Raw genomic sequence first — 20,098 nt, forward strand, 5'->3', positions numbered from 1 at the left:
TCACTGCAGCAGCAGGCATGCATTCATTCCACGGGCATTTACTGAGGAGCTAATACATGGTTCCCTGTCCAGAGGAGCTCACAGGCCAGGGAATAATCCCTCTCCTCCACAGTGTGGCACAGGTATCTACAAAAGGTAAGATGCCAGACATGCGTAAAGCAATAATTATGTGCTGATTTACACTGCCAAACAGGAGAGATGGATGCATATAAACCAGGAAAGCAGTTTCATCATTTTCTAATAAGACATTAAAAATTTCACTGGATTGACCAGCGGCTTGTTTACCAATCAGCATCTCTTCCTGTGGGTTTATGATTACAAATGAAAATAATAATGTATAAATATTAATGATAACAATGGCAGTTACTTTTTGCTGAGTGCATGCTACATGCTAGGTACTCTGTAGAGCATTTTATCTTTATTTTCTCATGTAACTCTCTCTACATTGCTGTGCAGTGGGTACTGTTTTTGTCCTCACTTTTAAGTCGGGGACTCAGGATTCAAACCCAGTTCTGCCTGCCTCCAAGACCCAACCTCTGAATTTTCCACCTGTCCTGCCTCTCCTCCCATCTGGGAAACCAGATTGCAATCTGGACTCAGAACAAGTGGCGTTAGGTGGAGACTCAAACACTACTCAGAAGTAACTGGGCCCCTTTGGAGCCAGTCTCAATGCAAGCAATGTACTACAAAGAAAGCACAAATCTGACACCAAAAGCGCCAATGCTGAAAGTTTCTTTTCCTGAAGGTTTTATGAAAAGAAGAGTGAAGAGGTTACAGATCACAGAACTTTCTAAATATACCATCTCAGCATCTCTGTCTTTTCCCCGGGTCCCTCTCCCTCTAGCAGCTGTCTGCATCCCTTTCCTCCTTCCTCTCTGCCCCATCCCACATTCCCTCCTGGGGAACTCCTCCTCTACTCCTGTCCAGCTTTCCCCTCCCTCCTCCAAGACCTTTACTGTCAAGTTGCCAGTCATGCCTCTACAACAAGATAATCACTGTTTTCAATTTGGCTTATAGCATTCCCATTATGTGTGAGTGTGTCTGTATCTCAGAGATTACAGATTGATCACCCCAAGCACAGCCTACAAAAAGTGTTTTGTTTGGCCTGTATTTCAGAATTTTAAATTAGTGCCAGTGTTTACACCCAGCAGATTACACATACATATTTGGTTTGCAACTTTGAAAAATTTTTTTATATGTAGCAACAGCTGCTATAAGTGCTACAAGTTTATCAGTCTCCTCCCTTCCCTGCAGCCTCCTAGTCATGAACTTGAGGGTCAATTGCGGTTTGTCATCCTTTTTTCATCGCTAACCATATCGGCCTGATCCCCTCAGGTATTGGAATTTCCGATCCCTCTCTATTGTTGTATTTGGATACCAGGACATGATAACCAGTCACCCAGGCTTTGGAACAGTCCTTGGAGTGGATTTTCCTGCCATGATTTTCTTGACCATTTAGGAAGACAGTAGTTCTACACTGGTTCTTACTGGAAATTCCAGGCCTGTGCACCTTCTCCAAGTGGGTGCAGCTCTGGAGCACATGCCCTCTGTACTCAGTTGAATGCAGGAGCCAAGGTCAGGTGTATCTTCTAGAAGTATGTAAAAATCAGATGGGCAATAAAAAGTGAATGCTTAACTCATCACATGGCGATAATGACATAATATGGCGAGTTTAATGTCTGTCCTAAGATGGGTGGTGCCAGTCGGACTTTTATGTTTATGATAAGTAATAAAGTCAGTGCTTAGTGATTTGACTTTGAAACAAACTTCCTCGTTTTTATTGCAAGTTTGGGGGTTCATTTAATTAGAGTACTTGAGATTGCCAGATGAGCTTTTATCATTTCTAACTTTTTTCTGTTAATCCAGATTTCTGCAGTATTTTGCTGTGCTATAGACTGTATTGTAGTTTACGAGTATTCACTGCGTCTTCCTTGGATAGGATTATATTCCATCCTTTGTTGACATCGGGCTTGACCATGTGATTTGTTTGGACCAATCAAATGTGAGTGGAAGGGACTTGCGTCACTTCAGAGCCAGAGCTCTAAGAGCTCACAGATGTTCCCCATGGTTCTCTCTCCTCTCGGCCACAGTGAGGCCAGCCAGGCCCTGCAGTGAGGGCAGCACGCAGCGGGCCTGCTCCTTGCTGGAGGCGGAGCCCAGTGAGAAGTCAACCTTTGTTACGTGCCATGGAAGTGTTGGCATCACTCTGTCACGGTAACATAACCTAACCTGTTCAGACCAAGAAGTGCAAACAAACCAAAAATACTGGCGCTGAAGCTGAGGCTGACAGCACAATAAATGGCAATCATCTCAATGTTTTTCAATTTATCAACATGATCTATATTTTCTCATTGATTGAGAAGTTAATGCCATAAATTTAAACGTATAAAATAATTGTGTACTAACAAAATGCTCTCTCTACATAATATGGTACATAAAATTAAAGACATATATATATAATCTGGCACATACTGGAGGTGCCAAAAAAATGTATGCACATTTTAAGGATGTTATCTATGCTCAAGCAGTAGTTGGCCGTAATCAGAAGTGTCTGGACGCTGATGGTGACCACTTAGAGCACCTCTTATAATTGCAGAAGTCAAATGTGACTTGACTTGTACTCATCTTTTGTTATTGGTATATAGTATTACAATTGATGGAGTTTTTTCCTTTCTTAAAATGTGTACACATTTTTTGGCACCCTTTGTGTATATTTGATATATATATATATATATATATATATATATATATATATATATATGCCTCAGAATGAAACCTACCTCAGTGGCACCTTGATCTTGGACTTCCAGCCTCCAGAACTATGAGGATACATATATATATATATCAGGAGATAGGAGATCGCCCTCCCAGGACAAACTTTAGATGGGAACTGTCAGTGTTTGCTTTTTCGCATCTCCTTTTCTAAGCACCCATTGCTGGCCAACTCCTCTCCAACAGACATATTCTTTCTTGAGCTAGATCAATGGCTTCAATCAGGCTGCTGTGTCAAGCTCTGCTAACCTGGAAGGCATTCTGCCTCTTTAAGGTGTTGTATCTCTCTTGACTCAAATCCATTGATTGAAATACTTTTGAATTATTGCAGTAATACATGTATCTGGCCAAAAAAATAAAATGTATACCCGAGTATAATATAATCAGTCAATTCTTCCTCCCTTCCCCAAATCCCACAGAAGTAATCATGTTAGGAGTTCCTTATCAGGACCAGCTTCATGAGTGTACTACCTCTGCAGTCTCCCAGCCCCACGCTCAGAAGGACTCTGCACTTGGTTTAACGCTCTGCCACTGTCATCCTGAAATTGTAAATACTTTTGAAGAAGGGGCCTAGTATTTTCATTTTGCACTGGGCCCCCAAATTATGTAGCTGGTCCTACTTCTTATGTATCCTTATGTATTATGTGGCCTTACTTCTTATGTCTCCTTCCAGAAACATGTGTGTGCACATACAAGCACATGTTTGTATATATTCTAACACAGTGGCTCTGTGCCCACCAACCCCTTTTCTTCTTCCTGGGCCTGCAGATAGATTACATTTCCCAGCCTCTCTTGCAATTAAGTCAGAACTCTGTGACTGGGCTCTGGCCAGTGGAAGGTGGGCAGAGTGATATACACCTCTTCCAGAAGGAGCCTGTAACGGGCCCTGCCTAATCTTTTGCACAATTCTTCTGCTGACTAGATGGCTTTCTGCGTTTGCACAGGAATGAAGGCCTGTGAGATAGCACAGCCACGTGATAGCAGGATCCTAGGTCCCTGAGTCACCATTTGGAGGGGACCCACTTGGGAGAACCCTTAACCCATGTTAGACTGTGCTGTTAGTGAAAAATAATCTGCTATCCTATCAGGCTGTGGAGACTTTGGGGTTGTTTATTACCACAGCTAGTGTTAATAATTACTGTAAGACACACACAGATGGGATCATACTATATATGCCCTTTGGCATCTTTTAAAAAACAACATTTTAGAAATGTTTTCATTATATGTATGTGGAATTTATAGTTTAACTCATTGTGAGTAGTGGGCAGGCAATTCACCCCAGCCCTTGAGTAATGGCAAGCTAAGCTATGTGCGTCAAATAGAGCCGGAGAACTTCCGTGATGCTCTTTGGAGCAATCCAAGCGCCCAGATCTGTTTCTTTCCTTCCCCTGCTCTGAGTCAAAGTGGAATTGACTCCTGTCAACTGCATGTCCCCGGACTTCCTGAGTCAGCTGGCTTCCTACTCACCTTAGCCAGTGGAAGACAGGAGATTAGAAAGTGGGAGAAAGGGAAAGGCCAGAGTATTTTTCCCCTTCTCTCTCCGCTGTGGGCAGCATCTTCAGCAGCTGCTGTATCTTTTCTGTGCCTCTAGCTCCTCTGGATAGGCCCAGCACAGTTCTAACTTAAACCAATGGCCCCCCGTCCCTGAACTCCATGCCACCCTCTCCCTTCTTCACCCTTCTTTACGGACTCGGTGTTTGTGCCCCCTCCCCCAAACCCTCAATGTAAGTATCTTTGGAGATAGGGCCTCTATGGAGGTAATTAAGGTTGAAAGAGGTCATCAGGACGGGGTCCTGCTCCAATAGGATTAGTGCCCTTATAGGTACAGACACCAGAGAGCCCCCTTGCTCTCGCCGCTCATGCACAAAGAAGAGCTCATGCGAGATGACGGCCACCTACAAGCCAAGAGAAGAGGCCTCAGAATGAAACCTACCTTGTGGCACCTCGAGCTTGGACTTCCAGCCTCCAGAACTGTGAGGAAACATTTCTGTTGTTTAAGCCACCCAGTCTGCAGTATTTTGTTATAAAAACCTGAACAGACCAAGGCACTTTTCTATCACCAATTCTCTGCGTTAAGCGCCCTCTGTTTCAAGTACTCAGGATGGTTTCCCTTTTGCTGACAGGACCCTGAATGATTCACTGTGTCATTCTTAGGGATGTTACACGGACTAGGGTAATATCCACCTGCCGTCACTGGCAATACAGCGTGCTGCTTAAGAAATACACTATCTTGCTCGCTTCGGCAGCACATACACTAAAGAAATACACTATCAAATTAGGCTGACCTTAGTTTGAATTCTGACCCCACCCACTTCCTTGTTCAGTGTCTCGTTGAGCCTAAGTTTCCTCATCTGCAAAATGAGGATAAAATATCAAAGTCTATCCCATAGAGGAAATAATGCTTGAAAGGTACTTAATATAGGGCCTGGAACAGAGAAAGCGTTCAGTAAGTGTTAGCTAACATAATAGAAGGAAGGACAGGGCCTGGTGAGAAGCCGACGTTGTTGGCCATAATTGCCAGTGTGTTCCTATAATTTACGAACAGCAGTGAATGAATGGGCATGGCTGTGTACCAACAAAGTTTTATTTATGGACATCGGTGTTTGAATGTCATATAATTTTCACCTATCATAAAATATTATTCTTCTTTTGATTTTTTTTTTGAACCATTTAAAAACAGTTTTAGCTCTCAGGCTGTGCAAAGTAAATAGGCAGCAGGCAGAACTTGACCTGCAGGCCATAGTTTTCGGCTGGCTTTTACTCAAGTTCTGGTGCCCTTTCAGTTGTGGTTGCCTTCTTTGCTTCTCTGCTGCGTGTCCCTGAGTAAGTCACTTAGCCTCTCTGAGCCTCAGGGTTTTGTTTTTTTAATTAAATAATTATTTTTCAGTCCTATTGAGATATAATCGACATGCAACACTGTAAAGTTTAAGGTGTACAATATCACTTGACATATATAGACCGTGAAATGATTACCACAGTAATTCCAGTTAACGTCTATCTGAATCTCAGTTCTTTACTAGTAACCTTGGAGTAGCAGTAGATGAGGGTTTGAAAACTAGCTCTTCAGCGAGGATGGGGCAGGAGAGCCACTGTTGGTTTCGTTATTGGTTTTTTATCTCTTTTTATTGGTTTAGGCTTCAAGGTAAAATTTCATTTAAACAAAAAGCTCCCCTCCTACGAATTCATTTGGGAAATTATTAATACTAATTGGTCCAGTGGTTCCAAACCTCTTTCCTGCCTCCCGACTCTTTACCAGCACAGAACAAATCCATCAGTAAGATTTCAAAGAGTAGAGCAGTAATGTCGTAAAAGTTTCTTTCCCCCCTGAGTACTCCCTTATTAGACAATGCTTTTGTTTATTATGTCTTGGGTCCTTTTTTCTAGTTACAAAGTTCTGTTCACTTACTCATGACAGAAATATTTGTTGAGCACCTCCTATGTACAGAGCACTGCTCTGAATGTTCCCTAACGAGCAAAATAGACGTAATCCCTCCCGGAGGAGCAGGGAAGGCCAGGGGCTATGCAGAGAAAGAGGAAGGGAGGAAAAGCTGGCTCCAAATCCACCCCAGCTTCTGTGTTCCCAGAATTGTCCGACTGTTATTCCAAAGTCCCTGCTATCTTGCCTCCCTGACTTCCTTCCGGTGCTTTCTCTAAACACATCCTTTAGTTTCCCAAGCTAGCTCCTCCAGCTCACCGTTGCCCAGACCCTTCCCAGCACACACAGCGTAGAGGGGAAGAGCTTAGAAATTGCACCCTTCTCCCCTGCACGTCCCCAGCCCACCCCCCTTCCCTGCTCTCCCCACTCAGAATTGCTCCCTGCCCGACCCCTAGCCTCTGATCACGGCCCTTATCTGGGTAGGCCTTGTGGGAACCTGGCGGCTCTCAGGGCAGCGAGCTGGCCTCCACACAGTGTTCTTATCTCTGTGGGGAAAGAGCGTTAAGGGTGACCCCAATATTTTCAGTGACCTTTTTGAAAGAGAAAAGTTGCTGCCAGTGATTGTCAGGAAACACACACAAACACACTTACTCTGTGGGACCTCAGCCTAAAATAACCAGAACTCCTTGCTTTCACTTTGTTTGCGGGAGGGGGGGTTAAAGTGATGTCTAATTCTACCCTCTATTTTTTCAGTGACAATTTTTTTCTTCTCTAGGGCCACTTCTTTCTTTCTTTCTTTGTTATTTCTCTATAAAATTCCATACTCCTCTTGTTTGGAGAGGTTATGGTCTTTTCTAACCTGACCTCTCGCTGCTCAAACACGCCAAATAAATTCTAATAGACCAATTTTGGTTTCCCGCAACTCATTCCTCCGACCTCCGGCGGAATCTGTTGGAATCTGTTCATTTCTCTCAAGCTGGATGGCCCCTTCCCGCCCACTTCCTAATAGACTTAACCTGACTTTTTTCTCCCTTCCTTTCTTCCTCACCCAATATGGTAGACACTGAAGGGTATCCTTTTAGCCCAGGCCTCCCCTTTCTCTGAGAATCAATCTCTCTCTCTCTCTCTCTCTCTCTCTCTCTCTCTCTCTCACACACACACACACACACACACACACACACACACACACACACACAGGGGCCCTCGGCAGCCATGTCTGAGCATTAACCTTGCCCCCATGGTGTTAATGGGGCCAGGGATGTACACAACTAACGACTGGGACAAGCCTATTCTCTCTTCTAGCCTTTGGAGATGTTAGTTGTAGTTGAAGCTGGTCTCTTTAGATGCAGGAAATATAGACAGGCAGGGCTTTGCTATGTGAATACTGAATTGGTGAAACTGGTCTGTAGAGAAGAAAGGACACAGCCTCAGAAACAAACAGAAAGGAGGCTGGAAGAAAGAGTAATTGCCTAGGGGTGTGACAGCTTTCCAGTTCCTGCCTCTTGACCTTTTGAGAGCAGCTGCCCTTGGGTTCCTTGATATTCACTATGAATGAGGTGTAAGTCTATATGAGTTACATATTTACTCTACGTGCAAGAGAGTTTGGAAAAGTGAGTGCCTGGCAAAAGGGAACTGAATTGTTATGTTTAGCTTAGACCAATTATGATTCATGGGGCTGTTGAAAAGACCATTCTTCCTCTTCCTCCTTGAATTGTCTGTATACTCTTGTTGAAAATCAAATATTAGGGTTTATTTCTGGATTCTAAATTCTATTCATTGAGCCATATGCCCATCCTTATGGTAGCACGCTACTGTCTTGATTACTGCAGCTGTATAGTAAGTTTTAAAGTCAGAAAATGTGAGTCCTCTAACTTTGTTCTTCTTCCTCAGCATTGTTTTGACTATTCTGGGTCCCTTGCATTTCCATATGAATTTTACTATTAGCTTGTCTTCAAAAAAGGCAGCTGAGGTTTGCATAGAGCTTGCACGAGTCTGTAGATCAATTTGGGAAGCATTGCCATCTTGGCAATGTTAAGTCTTTCAACGCCTGAATGTGTGGTATCTTTCCACTATTTAGATCATAATCTTTTTCAATAATATTTGTAGTTTTCAGTGTTCAAATATTACACCTCTTTTGTTCATTTTTCCTAAGGATTTTAGTCTTTTTGATGCTGTTGTTAATAGAATTGTTTTCCTAATTTCATTTTCAGAATGTTTATTGCTAGCATATTGAAATATAATTGATTTTGTATATTAATCTTGTATCCTGCAACCGATTTAACTTGTTTATTAGTTCTAATAATTTGTTAGTGGATTCCTTGGGATTTTGTATGTATGAAACTATGTCATCTGCAAATAGAGATTATTTTACTTCTTCATGTCTAATCTGGATGCCTTTTATTTCACTTTCTTGCTTAATTGTCCCGGCTAGAAGCTCCAGTACAATGCTGAACAGAACTAACTGGTAAAAGGGAAACTCCTTGTCTTGTTTCTGGTCTTAGAAAGAAAATAATTTCACCATTTAGAATGATGTTAATTGTAGGGTTTTTATCAGATTGAGGAAGTTCTGTTCTATTCCTCGTTTGCCATTCCTGTTCTATTCCTAGTGCTTTTATCACGAAAGAGTTAGATTTTGTCACATGCTATTTTTTTTTTTTTTTTGCATCTACTAAAATGACCATGTGGTTTTTGTTCTTTTTCTATTAATATGGTGTATTAATTTTTTTGGAGGTTAAAACAACCTTGTAGTCCCACTCTGTCATTAGGTTTTTTAATTATTATAATTGTAAATAGATTCATTATTTTTAAAACTGAAAAGCAGGAAGACATTGAATCATCCAGAATCTGAACACAGAATTCTTGCATCTGATTCTTTGGGATACAAATGCATGAACAGAAAAGATGTACATGAATAACCCTACAAACTAACAGAGCATGTTTCACTAGTTCCCATTCAGTGGATGAGAAAACAAACACAGATGAGTACACAAATACCTTGCATATAAAATGGCACACACTGAGTGCTCTATTGCATTATGGGACTGCAGGATGGAGACAACTCCTCCAGGATTCTGCTCCAGAAATAACCAGTGGCTGTGTTGTCTGCCCTCGCTCTAGGCTGTTTTGTATCCTGGTGGTTGCTCATGCTGTTCATTTTGTCCAAAACTTTCTACCCTTCTTTTTTTCACTACTCTTTTTTCCTGCTTATCAAATTCCTGAAAGGACGTATATCAAGATACCTTATTACTGGTTTTAATTTCTTCCTTCTTTTTTCTATATTAATATATGTTGCTTTTGTATTATAATAGAAAAAAAATTACTTAAAAAGTCTCCTCCACTTGGGGGCCCACTGGAGCTGTACCTGGAGTGGCGAAGGAGCTCGGTGCCAGAATGCAAGTAGCAGAGCGTGAGGAGACAAAGCAGGGTGCTGACGTCCCTCAGGTGCTGGTGGCCCCTCCTTTGCACTCTTCCCTTGCCACGAAGAACAGCTCAGGGTTTCTGTTGAGAAGGCTAACTAATCTCCCTGCTTGGCCACACCCTCTTATGTTCCCTCCCAAACATATTTTCTCATCTTTACAATATGGATAGGCTGTGAATTTTTCAAATCTTTATATTCCACTTCCTTTTTGTCTAACACGTCCATTTCTTGCATTTTACTATAAGCAGTCAAGAGGAACCAGGTTTCTCCTTCAAATTTTCTTAGATAGTTCCTCATCCAAGTATCTAATTTCATCACTTGCAAGTTTACCTTCTACAAAACACTAGGGCACGGACACAATTCAGCCCAGTCCTTTGATACTCTATAACGAGGATGGCCTTTCCTCCATTACCCAATAGCGTGTTACTCATTTCCATGAGACTTCATCAGAATGGTGCATGTTTCTACCAACACCGCGTTCAGGATGACTTAGGTATTCTCCAAGAAGACTGAGACTTTCTCTGCAGCTCTTTCCTCCCTGGGCTCTCACCAGAATGAATCACCCTTTAGGGTCCGTTAATGACAATGGAGCTTTTTTCTAGCTTGCACCTCAAAACTTTACCGCCTCTGCCCATTACCCAGTTCCAAAGCTGCCTCCACCCTTTAGATAGGAGTTATAGCAGTATCCCACTTCTTGGTATCAATTTTACCTCAGTCTGTTCAGGCTGCTATAACAAAATACCATAAACTGGGTGGCTTATTAAACAGAAATTTATTTCTCAGTTCTGGAGACAGAAGTCCAAGATCAGGGCACCAGCAAATTTGGTGTCTGGTGAGAACATGTCTTTTCACTGTAACTTCACATGCCCAAAGGGATGAGAGGTTTCACAGGGGCCTTTTTTATAAGGACACTAACTCCATTCATGGTGACTCCACCCTCATGACCTCATCACCTCCCACATGTCCCACCTATTTACACTATCACCTTGCCTGATAGGATTTTAACATATGAAGCTGGGGACGTGGGGGGGGAGGGGCACAAACATTTAGGCTATGACACTGTTCTTTCATTTATATAAAATTCTAGCTAATGCAAACTAGTGTGTTGACCGAAAGTCTGGGGTGGGGGAGAGTGGGACGGAGGGAGGAATTCTGAAAGGGTACTGGGAATCTTTTGAGGATGAGAAATATGTTCATTATTTTGATTGTAGAGATGATTTCACAGGTACGGTCATATGTCAAAACTCATCACATCTTACACTTAAATATATGTGGTTTACCTAACGTCAGTTATTCCTCAATAATGTAAAGAAAGATTCTATTGAAGGACTATAATTGGGAGCTCCAAGTTCCAATTCAACTGGCATAAACAATTAAAGAAAATGTCTTGACTCAGTATAACTGAAACGTCTAGAGGTAGGTTTCAGGCACAGTTTGATCAGGGCACCACCTCCTTATGTTTGTGAGCCACTCTGCTCACTTCCTGATGTTGGCTTCCTCCTTACTTGGGTTTTTCTTGTGTAGCAAAATGGCTGCAGTAGTTATAGGCTTCACACTCACTTAGCACACCTTCCAGAACAGATAGGTTTCCTTCCCCCAACCACTGAATCAAAATCACTAGGCTCACATGTTTGAATCGACTAAGCTGTCTATCCCTGAATCAATTACTGTGGCAAATGCTGGGCAATAGTTAACCCAATTTTAAATATGTGACTATTGACCAGTGAAAGAAGAGTCGAATGGATGATGGAGAAACCACCAGCTGAAATTTGAGCTACAGATTGGCAGATTAGTGCGGTATGGTCCGTATGGGGAATGACAGGTTTGGATTGAAATAAAAGGTGACACTAAAGTTGTCATTTATGTTTTAAGAGGTCTTATGATATAAAACAGAAGTGTACTCTATTTTGAAATGCTAGCGGATCAGGATCTTAAAGTAGGTGCAGGCACTTCCTGTTCCCTGTCACCTGTTTGGGCACCCCCACTGCCTGTTCTAATTCCTGTGCTTTTCATGACTGCTGTCGAGGGAACCTGTCGTATGGCTTTGAAGAGACCCTGGGAGCATAAACAATAGAATAGCATTCAGAGACACAGGTTTAAATGGCTCTGCTAGACAGTGGGCACCAGAAATTATTGGTTTGGGGGATGGTACAAGATAGGAAAAAATATGAGGAAAAGTTATGAAATATTGAGGGTAGGGAGAGGAGCCCCAGAAGTTCATTTTAAAGAAAGTTATTTTGTCCAAGAATATGTAGCTTTGCCAAGTAAATATAAAGAGAGTGATGGGGGAAACAGCAAGAGGGTTTCATAATGAAGTGGAAAAGAAATTGCAGCCTCACCTTAAACGTATTCTGTTTAAATATACAAACCTCATGACTCCATAGAACATATACCACATTGTCTAGAAATGAATGAACCCTCTTGTTTGTCATTTATTAAACTGTTTTTGTATTGAGGAATACTTTACATATAGTACAATTAAATTTACATCATTTAAAACTGACAATGCATAACATATTCAGAGCTGTGTATGAGTCCTTTGTCATCATTAATGCTCTCTTAGAGAGTAAATTCTCAGACTGTAGAGATGATATTTCTATTTTTCTTATATAACTACATACATAGAGGATGTTTATTGCTTTGCGATGATGATTTGATGAAGATAATAAGATATCAATCATTCTCATCAATTTAAGTAAACATAAATTGGGGGTGAATTTTGGAGGTTGGACTTGAAGAGAAGGGAGTCTCAAACCAGTGTTTCTTATAACGTCTAATAATGTTGAGTGAGAATCTCCTAGGCATTCCTGCATCTTGTTGTTATCATATTCAACATGAACAGTATAATGGACACCTGTTGTTTATACCTGCCCAGCACCCCTTTTTCCGGTAACAGCACCCATCTCTTTCATTTGAAAAATCATTGGTCTCCAATTCTCTGAGCCTATGGCTCAGAACTGGGGAAGTGGGTGCGCACAAGATTCAAGCCTGGCCAATCAATTCATCATGTGCCTGAAGCTTGTGACCTGAGCTAGGCCAATGAGAGCTTAGCAAGGACTCTCATTGGGACTCCAGAAAAGAAGCATTCTCCCTCAGCTGAGGTTTTAAAGCTGGTTGAATGCAAGCTTGCCATCCATGAGCCATGTTTACCATCACATGGTGATCCCCTATCTGGAAATGAACCCAATTCAGAGGGACACCAAACCAAGGATGGAGACAGATTTCTGATCACATGGTTTGAGCACCTCGATCCCATCGGATCTATCCCTCATCTTCTTGGTTATATGAACTAATAAATCTCTATGCTTAATCCAATTTGAATTCAGTTTCAAAACTTGCAACTCAAAGAGTCTTGACCAGTACTTGTCACCATCATCGTAATCATCATTTGCAGCACCACCTCTTCTCTTTCCTGGAGCCAGAAGTGAAAGTCCACTTCCTGAAGCAGAGCCTCAGATGATTGTAACAATCATTGAGTGAGTACCCACAGGAAGTCCAGGGTGGCAGTGTGGGGCATGGCGGTTGAGTAGGCAGCTTTGAGGTGCATCTAGCGCACAGGAAACACAAGGGCAGAGACCTACCATTGACACACAGGCTCTAACTGCCTATTCCTGGAGCATTAGTCAGCTTTATCTCCAAGCTCCAATGGCAAATGCCTTGTTAGACACAGATTAAAATCACTCCGGTGGGTGCTCAGCGGGTCACCTTTTCACTTGTATTCGCATGCAATTATTCCTTTAAACAGCTCAGGCCTTGCAATGATAATGCAGTTCTAAACTCTTGTCCCAGGGCCTACTCAGTGTTGTAGGTGCAAATATTGCCACTGAAAATGGTCCAGAAATGTTTTCTAAGATTTTCCAGAAATCCAGGGAGAGAGGAAGTAGACTCTTTCATTCATTGTATTAGATTAGGAATAATAAAAAGGGAAATAGCAGACCCATGTTTTATAAATCAAGACTGTAAGCTCCATGGAGCAGAGACCATGTTTCTTTTTGCTTATCATGGTAATTGTAGTACCTAACTTGATACCCAGAAAAAAATGTTTGTTGAACGATTGGCCAAAGAGATAAATGAATGAATGAAGCATGAAAAATTTGGAAAGGGAAGACCAAATGATACTCTCAGAGTCAGGATCGGATAATAGCTCTGAGTTGTTCAGCCCTGGGTTTTGTACCGAAGCAGATTGCCTCTAGAGAGCCATTTCTACCTTAGGATTCTTCTGCTGTCTTAACTGATACTGTGGACAATGGTCATTTTTGCTGGCCCAACATTCATTCCTTTTTTCTATGAGGTCCCCACTTTCCTTTTGAGAAAATCCTCTCCTCATTTTGTGTTCTTTTTGGGAGAGGGAATCCTGGTTAGCACCTCCCACCATGAAAGGTGAAGAAACCACATCCTTCTTTTGTTTGCCCTATTCCCCTCTTTGGATCAATGTAACCTAAACTCAATCAGATGATCTCTCCCAGGATATTGTCTCTTGGGCAAGTGACTCAAGGATGGACTGGCTTCTTGGAGCTCATTCCTAGGCTGCAATTCTGCACATCCCTTTAAAAAAATGCTATCCTGGAAGCCTCTTCCTTAACACCCATTCCAAGTGATTGTTATTTGTCCTTTCCATTCCCATTCCTTGTAATGGACAATGACAGGTTGGTTCCTTCCTTCTCTGCAGTGACTACTCCTTCTCTGTAACTGATTCCTTACCTCCAGCAGCTTGACCTTGTGCTTTGGCCATCACTGATTGATTGATTGGTCAAGCATTAGACATCTTACCCTAAGCTGGAACAATCACATTTCTCTTTTCTGGGAGTTTGTAAGTTTGACCTAGGGAATATGAAAGTAGTAGGTTCCTGAGAGCTAAGCCTCAGAAGATGTTTGGTTCTAGGAGGAAGGTCTATAATTTTCTGTTCTGAGGTTTCAGATTTGCTCCTGGACCCCAACACTTAGCTATCTTGAGGAGAGTTCCAATAAGTTTACCTTTCTTGATGAAGTTTTATAATATTTGCTTATGTTATTTGCAACCAAAAAAATCTTAATTGACACCGTCTCCATGTGATAAAAGGCACCTTGGAGGCTGGGCCATATTTTCATTCATTCACACATTTATTCATTCAATCAAACATTTATTGAGCGCCTACTATGTGCCAGGCACTGTGCTAGGTATTGTGAACACAAAGATGAATTTGACAATCCCTTGAACTCAAAGAGCCTGCTCTCTGTCTAGTTAGGGTATAAATGTATTTGATCAATCATTCATTCACTTAACAAATAATTCATTTATTCAACTAATAATTGCCAGTGCTTACTGAATATTATATGACAGGCCCTGGTATTAAATGCTTTTCTCATTTAATTCTCAAAACTCTATTAAGTATGTTCCATTTTACAGATGAAGGAACTGAGTCACAGAGAGGTTAGGCAGCTTTGCCAAAGTCAGTGTTTCTAAGTGCTGGAGCTGGGTCTCCAATCCTGTCTGACTACAGAACTGTGGCTTCTCACCACTTTATAAACTTCCTCTCCAAATAAAGAATCCCAAAGCAATGTGACACATGTTTACACAGGTGTATAAAGTTCACAGAGAAGAGTTTAATTTTGTGGGGAGGTTGGAGTTCAAGAAAGGTTTCACAATCGAAATCATCTGAGCGATCTTGGAGGAAGAGAAGAGTTACAACTATGGCGCCTACCACAGAACTTTGCATATGAACTCAGTACTATGATAATGAGGCTGCTTATGCATCTGGAAGTTATTTTCCTACTTACATGGAGTCTGGGGTGTTTCCTAGTGCCTTCTGAGGCATTCCTGTTGTGATTTAGCAATGGCGTGTAAGGTCATCAGATCATTTGTGTATTGTATCACTGATGCTCACAAAGCCTTATGAGGTAGCACTATTAAATTCGTAAGGTGGGTGAAGAAAGCAAAGCTGACGTTGCGTGACTCGTCCAAGACCACACATGGTGAGTAAGTGGCAGAACAAGGCAAGGATCCTGGCCTCTTGAGGGAGGAATTGGCTAACAGGATTCCTCCAATCTTGTCAGGCTCCTTTAATCTTAGTCTGCAGTTCAAGGCTTTGCTATTTCTAGCCTGTGCACCTGAGCTTCTGAAGGTTCCTTCTCATTTCCAGCTCTCCAAATCCTGATCATCTTTCAAGATCAAGCTCATCCCACATCCTCCTCCCAAATCTTCACCAGATTCATTCAGTCCACTATCTAACACTTCAATTAAAATCCCTTAGCTCTGCTTCCAACCAGATTCCTGCCCTGAAACATTCCATATAGAAAGTTTAAATGCATCACTGCCATCTAGCCTTTCTCCTCAGAATTCATGTTGCCTGATCCCTTCAGCCTTCAGTTGGTCTTTTGTTCTTGTTACTTTCTATGTGTATATCTTGTCTCTCACTAGAATGTGAGACACAAACCACGTTTCTTTTTTACTTCACTAACTTTTCACAAACATGTTCTTTGGGATCATGGTGTTTGTTGACTCAAAGAGGGTATCTGTTCTGCCCACCTTCTGTAGATTGTTCAGCTCCTAAATCATGCAAGACTGCTAACTTGTCGGTCCTCCTTTCTCAAGTTCCTGGTGGGTGGGGGAAGAAGGCAGGGGCTGTCATAGGTGCATTCAGCAATTAATAATAAGCACCACTTAATGTTTACTAATTGCCAGGTCCTGACAAAATACACATGTATTAACTCATTAAATCCTCAGGATAACTATTATCCCCACTGAACAGATGAAGACATATAGAGGTCACTCTGCTAGTAGTAAGTGGTGCAGCCAGGATTCAAACCCAGCCTGTCTTAACTATGACACTAAATTCTTTATGGGTAATCAAAAGTCTCTTGCTGTAATGTACATTCATTTCCTTTCTTTCTAACCCCTGTGGGAAGAGAATTAAAGGGGTGAGACAATAATACAGTATTTCTTATGCTCCTAGTATGGGCCAGATAGTGCACAATGCTTTATTAATGTAATTCTTGCAAATGAGTCTATGAAGCAGGAAGTATTAACTCCATTTTAAAGACTTTGGCTCCCAAAGTTGTTAAATACTCAAGGCTTAGCTTCCCGATATTGGCAGAGTTGGAAGGAGACCAGGTTTCCTGACTTTCAAGGAAGTGCTCTTTAAAGGAAATTGAACCGAAAACGATAGTGACAGAAATGAAAGGAAAAGAGACATCTGAATTACTAAGAAATGTGTCCATGTATACTGAAGAATGGTGAGAGAATGTCAAAAAGGCTGTTCTATAAACACCCAGAAGGAATTATTTACTTAAATAAAGGAGCCCTGCCTTGGCCTGGGATTAAACCCGAGAATTTACCGGGAGGTAAGGGAGCGAGGGCGTCCACCCGTCCTAGGGAACCGGCGAACCCGCTCTAGCGACAGGCTCAGCCCCCTTTTCTTCCTCACGCACTAACTGGCTCCTTCTTCCTGGGCCCCGCCTCCTCCCCGGGGGGACCATTAAGCAGCCCAGCCTCTCGGACGAGCCGGCTTGCACCTCCAATCTGGTGCCAGGTTCGCGCGTCCCGCCAGAAGCCCTCTCGACCCCGGCGAGCCGCTCTCAGGGATTGGCCGCGCCGCAGCGTGTGCGGCTCCTTCTCCTCGAGATTGGTCCGCGGTCCTTAAGCTCACGACCCTCCTGTCCGCCCCCGCACGGGCTTCCCGAGGGCGGCGGGGCCGCGGCTTCCGCGGGAGTGGGCCCCGCCCCCGAGTGACGGCCGGCCCGGGAATTGGCGGCAGCGTGCAGCCATTTCCGGTTTCGGGGAGGTGGGTGGGGTGCGGAACGGGACTTGGAGCCGCCGTCGCCTTGGCCGCAGCTAACAGAGCCTCTCTTGCGCCGGGTGCTGCCGGGACCATGCGGCCGGGACCCGGAGGCTGCTGCTGCCGTCGCCCAGTGGGGGCGAACGGCTGCGTGGCGAACGGGGAAATGCGGAACGGGTACGTGAGGAGCAGCGCCGCCGCCGCCGCGGGCCAGGTACGGTGGGACCGGGCGGCCGGGCCGGGACTGCGGGCCGGGACCCCGCGAGCTGGCGCCCTTGCCGAGCCGGCGGAGGGGCGGCTGGGCGGGGCGAGGTCGCGGTGACCGTCCCGGGGCGTCGGGCGCGGCTCAGGTGAGCCGGCGGCGGTGTCCTGGCGCCGACCCGGCCTGCCCCGAGCCGGGAGCCTCAAGGGCGGCTCGGGCTGCCGCGTCTCTCCGCTCCTGAGGTCTGCCTCCCCTCCCCCCGGAGGTTTGGGCTCCGCTCAAAGCCCTGGTGCTTTACCCGATCCAGCCAGAAGTGGGGGCCGACCCCCGCGGGAGGCAGGGAGTGACCCCTCGGACCCAGGAGGAACCACTCAGGGGCTCTTGATTCTTTTTCCCGAGGCTCCTGCTTCATGCCCTGGAGATGGTTGCTTCCTCTTAGAGTCCCGAAGCCTTTCAAGGAAAATCATCTTGGGGTCCTCAAGAGGCAGAGTAAGTTAGGAGATGGTACCAGGCGAAAGTCCCCCTAGTCTCTTCCAAACCGCATACCTGCGTACGCCTCCTACAATGCAAGCAAGACATGGGACCACAGATCTGGAAGTGAACCCGGTCCAGCGCCTCAGAAGCATCGTGCTCTTCTTGTGAGACCCCATCGCGGGTTCCAGTTAGGGGGTCCTTTTGACCCACAGTTCTAACACACAAGGGGATTGTTAATCTGGTGGTGACTTGTGATGACTCTGTACTAATGAACCAAGGCTGAATCACCACCCAAGTCAAGGCAGTTCTGAAATATTTTGAAAAGTTCTCAATGTAAGACAGTAATTATCCACCTTCCAATTCTCCGGACTTACAGATACTCCGCTGAAACGTGTTTTTAGAAGACGAGCTGGTTGAAAAGATGCAAGATCAGTGTTGCTGGAATAGTGTTGTGATATTTGCAATTGATTTTAATACTTATACATCTTGTTCCGATATTAAGGAAAACTCCCCCCACCCCCAAAAAAAGTAGCCTGTTCCCTGTAGCAGGCATGTGACTGTTGTGATTTAATTTGGCTTTAACGTAAATATCTGACAGGCTCCTCCCCCAATCTGTAGATGTGATAGATAGGCCTGTTGCTGTTTGGTGTGAAGCCGAAGCTGAAAATAAAGCATTTCTCCAGGTCATGTTGAGAGAATAAGACTGTGAGTGTTGGGGGGAAAATAACATCCAAGAGACTTGACCTCCCCTGAAGTTGTAAAGCATAAGGCAACATAATCCACAAATTCAAAAGATTTGTTTTCAATTTTAAAGAAATAATTGTGTGAGAGAGGAAGTGAAAAGAATTGGCTCATTGTAAGCAGTGGAAGGAGTTGTTTTCTTAGCCATGTAAATGGCTCATGACACAAAATTGAGGTATAGAATGTAACAGGTAAACCTAACGGGAGGAGTCAGAAAATACACAGCAGACGAATGAGTGGGTTATGCTTTTTAAGGGGGCAAAGGAACTCAAGAGACAGGTGTTCAGATAAAGTCCTTTGTGTTTAAGTGGTCTTTTCACGGAACATAACAAACTATATTCTGACTTAGTAGTAGATAGGTTCCTGGCTCTCGTAATCCCTAACAGTTTAGCGTTTGTAAGCATGGTATTTCTTCAGAGATTGCCGACTAAGAAGATGAAGAAATTTCATGTTGCTAAAACGAAACTTTCAAATGTGTATAATTCAAATAAACCTCTAGCTGACTTTTTCTAATATAGGTATTTTAGTGAAAAATTCCACTCAAGGCACTGGGTGGCATTTGAAAGAATGGTCTAGTGGACTGCCCAAAAGAATGTTTAGGGCTGTTTCTAGAAAGTCTTTCACAAGTCTTTTTGAAACAAAGACTTAGGTATGTGGCTTTGTACACTAATATGAGGAATATTGTCTGTGAGGTTTTTTTTTTTCCCCTTAAGCAAAAGAGAGATTTTTAATAACTTCATGAGAGCAAAAGTATCTTTAAAAAAATTTTGTTTTCTTTTAATTAAAGCTCCAACTCCTATTTATTTTTCTGCAGTTTCAGGGGGATATGTTGCTAATTATGCCATAAAAATACATATAAGATGTTAAGTGCGCATGTGTGTGATGCTTTTATTAAAATATAAATTTAGAGTATAACAGTTTTTAAACCTGAGCTATAAGTTCATTTCCTCCTATATCCTAACATTTATGTTTTAATGAACAAGGAGACAAGTCAGAAACTTCTGAGATCTTTTTACACTGCCCAGAGTCTATGTTTCTGTGTTTGAAAGGATGAATGTACAGATGCTCCTCCACGTCCAGTGTGGTTATGTTCTGATAAACCCATCATGAGGCCAGAATGCGTATAATGCTACACTATAGAGCAGGGGTGTCCAAACTGCGGCCCGCAATCCATTTTTAATTGGCCCGCAGCAAATTCCAAAAAGATACTTAGTTTACTTAAATAAACCAGGTGAGGCAATACGTACTTCACCTCGAGTGAGTGGCCCGGCTGTTTGTGTATTTTACCACATATGGCCCTTGGTGAAAAACGTTGAAAAAACTTGGACACCCCTGCTCTGCAGAGTATCAGTCGTTTACCC

General features: G+C 43.1%; 1 protein-coding gene across 1 annotated transcript in view; it reads left to right on the plus strand.

Annotated features, from left to right (window-relative positions):
- The first annotated feature begins 17,056 nt into the window (after positions 1 to 17,056).
- Positions 17,057 to 20,098, plus strand: part of SPTLC2 (serine palmitoyltransferase long chain base subunit 2) — a 97,868-nt gene continuing 94,826 nt past the window's right edge. Inside the window, exon 1 of the mRNA XM_074327144.1 lies at positions 17,057 to 17,534. Within this exon, the coding sequence (XP_074183245.1) occupies positions 17,415 to 17,534 (120 nt within the window). The 5' untranslated portion in view covers positions 17,057 to 17,414. The remainder of the gene's footprint in view (positions 17,535 to 20,098) is intronic.

The sequence above is a fragment of the Rhinolophus sinicus genome, linkage group LG03 (assembly GCF_036562045.2).
Source record: "Rhinolophus sinicus isolate RSC01 linkage group LG03, ASM3656204v1, whole genome shotgun sequence".
NCBI classification, from domain to species: domain Eukaryota; kingdom Metazoa; phylum Chordata; class Mammalia; order Chiroptera; family Rhinolophidae; genus Rhinolophus; species Rhinolophus sinicus.